We start from the raw sequence: 6,000 nt of genomic DNA, 5'->3' as shown, positions 1-6,000 counted from the left end.
CGTTGGATTGTGCCACAGATAGTCGTGAAATTGCAACAAGGTAGATGTTGTGAAATTCATTGCTTTGTTGCAAAACCATCGAAGCATTATATTCACTTAAATTTTTATTTTGTCTTTAACTTTTTATGCAACATAGATGATGTTACGGAAGGACTTTTGCAACAGTGGTGGTGTTGTAGATTATTTTTTGTCTTCACCTTTCTTGCAACATAGATCATGTTGCGAGAGGACTTTTGGAACATGAATCATGTTGCAGAAATTTTTCACTGAAAAGATGATAGCATGTGCGGTGTGAATCAAGAAAGTTATGCAACAAAAGATGATGTTGCGGGAGGACTTTGCCAACAAAGCCTTTGTTGCGAAAAGTATAAAAAAGCATCGCCGGCAGGAGCAACGACGGAGAGAGAGAGAGAGAGAGAGAGAGAGAGAGAGAGAGAGAGAGATGGAAGTCTGGAGCGGCGCAACTGGGCAGATGGTGGCGGGAGTGGAGCTCGGACGTGTGCGCTTGAGCAGCAGCCATGGCTGCGAGTGAGCGTAAGGAGGCGGAGAGTACATAAGGAAAGGATAAAAACACGTATCAAACGTAGGAGATGCCAGGCACAATGTGTGTTATCCGCCAGCTGAACCATAGCGTTTTCCATATAGTAATTGTTCTTGGAGGGATCAGGGATGCTCTCTGAGAGATTTATGATGCTGAACTACCCAAAATGTCCATGGCGCCTAAGTATACTTTTGGTGTAGTATTCATGCATCCAGACCATCTGATCACAAAAAAAACGGCCCAAAACCAGTTGATGTTCTGTAAAATGTCTCATATTCAATTGTATATATTACAACAAAACAATTTTTTTTCATGAGGTTGGAGTAGATGCTAGATTTTTCGTGGAGAGTACAGTAGAAATGATTCCATAAAAAAATTCACAGGATTCAATTCTACTAATAAAACCACCAACATATGGAAATTTCCTATAAAAGACCTTCAAATCAAAGGTGCCCTTAATTTATCAAGCACATCTGACAACATACACAAATTTCACAAATATACATACGAATTTGATCGGCTCGAACATATCGAATACCACCAATAACACACAGCACAACCCCAGCATCACTGGTGCACTGGCATCACCACGTGAATTTTACGGGAAAAAGTACAAGCCGTCGGCACACCGTCCAACGAAACGCTGGAAAAACAAGGGTGGAAACCGAGGTTTCAACCGTACAAACATCGCCCGTCCCATGCAGGAGCTGCCGGACACCCGAAACCACCACCGTAGTAGTACGGCGCCGTCATCGGCGGGTAACAGCTCACCGGAGCAAAGTCTACTGTGGGGTACAAACTGCTATCCGGCTCGCCCACCGTCGGGTAAATTCCGCGGCTCGATGTCTCCTGCAACGGCGGGTAGACCGCAATCGGCTCCGATGAGCTTGAGGACGTGACCGTGTCGTTGTTCACCGGCGGGTAAACCGCGAGGTGCTCCAGTGGCCCCCAGTCTATCACCGGGTACATCCCGGAGGACGACGCCGTCGACTGAGGCAGCGGCGGGGGAGGGGCCGGGCTAGCGGGCGATACGGGCTCACCGTCGCTGCTGCGGTCCTCCTGGTCGTCGTCGACGGTGCTTCCGTGGTGGAAGGCGTAGGAGAAGGAGATGACGCCGTTGGGCTGCCTGCGGTCCTCGGACGAGGCCAGCTGGTAGGAGACGCGGCGCGTCCTGCCGTCGGCGACGAGGTCGGAGAGCGGCACGACGGCCGACGCGGCGAGCACGTCCCCGAGGACGGCCACCTCGGCCTTGAGCTCGAACCGCACGAGAAGGACGCCGTCGTGGTTGTCAACGTGCCCGTCCTTCTTTTTCCCCGCGGCTTCGTCCTCTGAGGCGTCGTCGGGAAGGGGGAGGCGCAGGCGCTCGTCCCACTCGGGGTTCTCGCCGCCGGCGCGGTCGGTGGGGGTCTTGACGCGGCGGCGGCGGACGTTCTTGCGGGCGGACGACGGCGTCAGACAGACGGAGGCGTAGAGGCACGGCGTGTGGAACGGGAGCGACGACCTGACGCCCCGGCAGGACACCCAGGTGATGTCGATGGCCGCCGGCTCCGGCCGGCGCCGCAGGCAACCCATCGGCAAGCTCGTGCGCCCGAGAACTTGACTCTGGCTTGCCTATTTTGCTTGGTGTTGGTTAAGAAGGTGCTGGACGACGCGGTGGCGGGAGACGACTGGAAGGAGGAAGTCCGAGCGACGCTGCGCGTTTGATGCCGACGGGAAATCAAGTCGGTAGGTTTGGAACGGGTCCGTGTCAGATTAATGGCGCGGCATTAACTTAGGGTTGCTGTCACAGACTGGAGGAGGTTGCGCGGCAACTTCTTCTTCTATTGTGGAAAGGTACGTGCACGGAGAACACTGTGATAGAGAGAGAAATCACGAAGACTTTTCCCTTCTTTTTCTGCGAAGGAAGTAGTAGACTTTTCTTGGGTGTCGTTCGTGTCTGGTGGACAAGAACTGCAGTGGAAATCTACAGAGAGTTTTTTTTTTGGTCTACAGGGAGTTGGGGAGAAGATGTCTGTCATCACGATGAAACCTCAAGAAGCAGACAACGAAACCTCATGAAAACATATGTGACGCTTCTAAAGAGTTCCGTGGAACAGTGAGCAAGAAAGCCGAACCATCGCCCACTCACGGCTCTCGCGTCGCCTCGAATGGGCGACGGAACCCTAGCCGCCCGAGCCACCCACCCCTCCTCTCCATCCCTTCCCGCCACCACTTGAGGACGTCGCCGGCCGCCGTGCAGCCTCCAATGAAGGTGGTGATAAGGCTCTGCTGCCCTGCACCGGTTGCAGGACCTTTGTTCGCCGGGGAGGCAGCCCTGGTTCTGGTTGGTGCCGCTGACCTCTCCGGTAGCGTAGGGTGCTCAGTTCTACGACCTCCTTACCTATGTTACTCCCCCTCCTCCTAGGCACTCTCGATCCGGCCCGCTCGGACTGCCAGATCAGTCTCTCGAGGGTGTGGATGGAGGAAGCATGAAACGGGAGAGTCTCCCCTGGTCGACTCCGCATCAATGTCGAAAAGACCTAGTTGAGGAAAAAATGCAAAGGGGTAAAAAACGATGCATACAACCAAACATGTATACATTTTTTAATAAAAAAAACCCAGCCGAGTGCTCCTATCCTGCGCCTAGTGCGTGGAAGAGTAGAGCTAACACTCACGCAGGGTGCGACATGGGTCGACCTAATACCAATTTTGAACCATGATTTTTCTGGGGAAATATCTTTATTTCACAGGTTGAGAGAAAATGTTCATTATTTTTCAAAATAGAAAATTTACATTGTTGAAAACAAAAAGAATTTATTGTACACATATTTATTTATTTGTTATTCTGAAAAATGTTCATCGGGTATTTGCAAAGTTGTTCGTGTATAAATTTATTTTAGTCATGTACGGTTTATGTATATAAAAAATTTCCATGTTTTATTTAAAAAGGGTTGTATATATGAAGTAAACAATTTTCATCACTAAAGGTCAACGATGTTTATCCTCTCTCTCGCTCTGATGTCAGACAAAGTGATAGGGAAGAAAAAGATGATGTGGGTGGGGGAGGGTGTCTAATCTCACGGTTACAGGTGGACTAATCCAATGATCGTGGTACGGCTGACGTGTCGCTTGGGTCGGTCGACTGGCACAGAGCGCTGGCCTTCGCTACACTTCTTTCTTGGAAGTTCTTTTACCTGATTTTTTAGGGGACCTTTTTATTGACTGGGAAAATGGTTTGGGCAGCCTAGTTGTTGCTTTGTCTCCAACTTGCTCAAGACCCAACCATCGCATTGCCTTCTCTCGCATCCCTTCGCCTCAGACACATAGACGACAATGGCTGCCACTTCTGGTTTAGAGCAATGCGCTAACGACCATTGCTGCAGCTGCAACCATCACTGGATGCAGGACCGTCACCGCCCACACTCGCCGCACAAACGGTAAAGTTATTAAACCGAGTTGAACTACACACTGGACCAACCGGGTTGGATTCTACGATTCAAATCGATGAATTACATCGCCTATTTCGGTCGATCGCTGCACCAGGCCTCCGAATGCCACCCTCATGGTTGTTGGATACAACTTCACACACACATGATTCCAAGCAGTCCTCCTTCTCACATGCCTCTGTGGGCAGCACATGCGTCCCAGCCACAGCAGGACCCTGCACGTTCACGCTCCGCTCGATGTTCTAGTCGCAACATGTTCGCCGTTCACACTCCGCTCGCTGCACCACCCCACCTACTCACTACAAGAAATATGTCAACTTATGACCACCACTATTGGTCACTGAATGGTCACAAATTTCCATTTATGACCTTTTTGTGACCAAAAACATAAGGTCAAAAGCTGGGCGTCGTAAACTGACTATAGCGACCTTTAACAAAAGGTCGTTGATCCTATGACCTTCTGTTTTGGTCGCTAGCTCTCTCCTCAGGCCATGTCGGATCCGACGTGGCAATCTGACGTGGCAAAATTGCGACGAATTGAAAAGGTCACTGACAAAATTCAGCCCGGTCCGATTAGGTGTTTTACATGGGCCGAGCCCAACAATTCAGCCCATTTGTTGTTTTTTTCTTTCAATTTGGGTAAGCTACATGGGCCAAGCCCAATAGACTTTTATGTTTTGGGCCGAAACCTTTTACAATGCAATTTTTTGGGGGGGCCTCGTCCTTTTTTCAGCCCACTTGTCAGTTTTCTTTTGTTTCTTTTCTATTTTAAAGTAGGTCCCACTAGTCAAATGGGAACCAATTACCAGGTTTGCTTTTCGGGTACCACACACCAGTTCTATATTTGTGCAATTAGATAATTTGATTCAAAAAGAGCCAATAAGGCATAATATTTCATACAACAGCCAAACATAGTACAATTCTGGTATTCAGCTATAAAATATAACTAAATATACACATAACTAGCTGCAAGCATAACTATCTCTAGTGAGCTAAAACACATTGCTGGGTGTGGTTTATCTTCGGGATTCTTCCTAGAGCTCATGTACACCCAACTTTGGAAGAATGAAAGCCAACATCTGCAAATAATAAATTATGAAAAGTTAGAAACATAATCAAGTGAATCCGTGAATATAAAATTCTCATAACGATGAAAATTTGCTGCAGAACTTTAGATTTAACAGGAAACCATGCATATAACATTCTCATTACAGCAAAAACTGAGATATATTTTGCAAATGATCAAGTAACATATGGACAGTACAACAGGTAGAGAGCAGCAAGACACAAGCCATATGCAAAGCAGTCAAACAGTTCCGGGAACGGCAAACATGCATGCATGCAATTGAAGTATGTACTAGTGCTAGTACAACACAATGCCAGGTTGGAGCAAATCATGCTTAAGCAAACAATGGCAGCGGCATGGCATAACCAAATAATAATGTGAGAAAACAACTGGATATGATTCGCACTTGATCACAGCAAAAAATGTGCTAGTAGTGTGCACTCACCAAAGAATGAATGAATCAACATTTATTTGCTACACTGCACCATCCAAGGGGAGCTGACTTCTTCAAGGCATCAGTTGTATATAGTATATGTGAAACAACAGATTCACAGTTAAAACTTAGTAGAAACAAGTGCAACACTTAGTAGAAACAAGCATCAATTCTAACAGGTAAAGCCCTTGGAACACACATTGGGGAAGTAATCTATGGGATGGATTATGAGAACTACCAGTTACTGCTTACTAAAGAGATCTGCTAGCTACGGTAATAACTAACGGTTACGATTATATACATTCGATTGCCAGCACAGCTAAAGGTATAGCTTTTGAGTTATTTCTGTCACTGAGACACTGACTAAGCCTAAATCAAGCCAATTGATAACTGGTATACATAGGCACCACACTATGAATGAGATAATTTTGCAGATGCATATGTTTACACTGTTCAAGTATACTATATGCACCTGAATGTAATCAGGTGCATATGTTGCCAGACAAAGATGGCATCTGTATATACCTGGAATCAA

The 6,000-nt window shown here is 47.4% G+C and overlaps 1 protein-coding gene and 1 long non-coding RNA gene across 2 annotated transcripts; both read right to left on the bottom strand.

Annotated features, from left to right (window-relative positions):
• Window positions 1–962: 962 nt before the first annotated feature.
• Window positions 963–2,220, bottom strand: LOC125523130. Its single transcript, XM_048688180.1, has one exon. The coding sequence runs from the start codon at window positions 2,111–2,113 to the stop codon at window positions 1,214–1,216; it is 900 nt and encodes a 299-aa protein (XP_048544137.1). The 5' UTR covers window positions 2,114–2,220; the 3' UTR covers window positions 963–1,213.
• A 2,587-nt stretch (window positions 2,221–4,807) lies between these two features.
• Window positions 4,808–5,826, bottom strand: LOC125521433. Its single transcript, XR_007289273.1, has 2 exons — window positions 5,478–5,826; window positions 4,808–5,045 (listed from the first exon to the last, which is right to left on the bottom strand). It is a non-coding gene; the product is annotated as an uncharacterized LOC125521433 (long non-coding RNA).
• Window positions 5,827–6,000: the final 174 nt, after the last annotated feature.

This window comes from Triticum urartu, chromosome 7, assembly GCF_003073215.2.
Source record: "Triticum urartu cultivar G1812 chromosome 7, Tu2.1, whole genome shotgun sequence".
Lineage (NCBI taxonomy): Eukaryota > Viridiplantae > Streptophyta > Magnoliopsida > Poales > Poaceae > Triticum > Triticum urartu.
Note: the sequence above shows the minus strand (reverse complement) of the source record. Positions and strands in the feature narration are given on the sequence as shown.

What these genes read in the sequence shown, in the direction of transcription:
- LOC125523130 (XM_048688180.1), bottom strand. Translation starts at nt 2,113, where the DNA reads ATGGGTTGCCTGCGGCGCCGGCCGGAGCCGGCGGCCATCGACATCACC.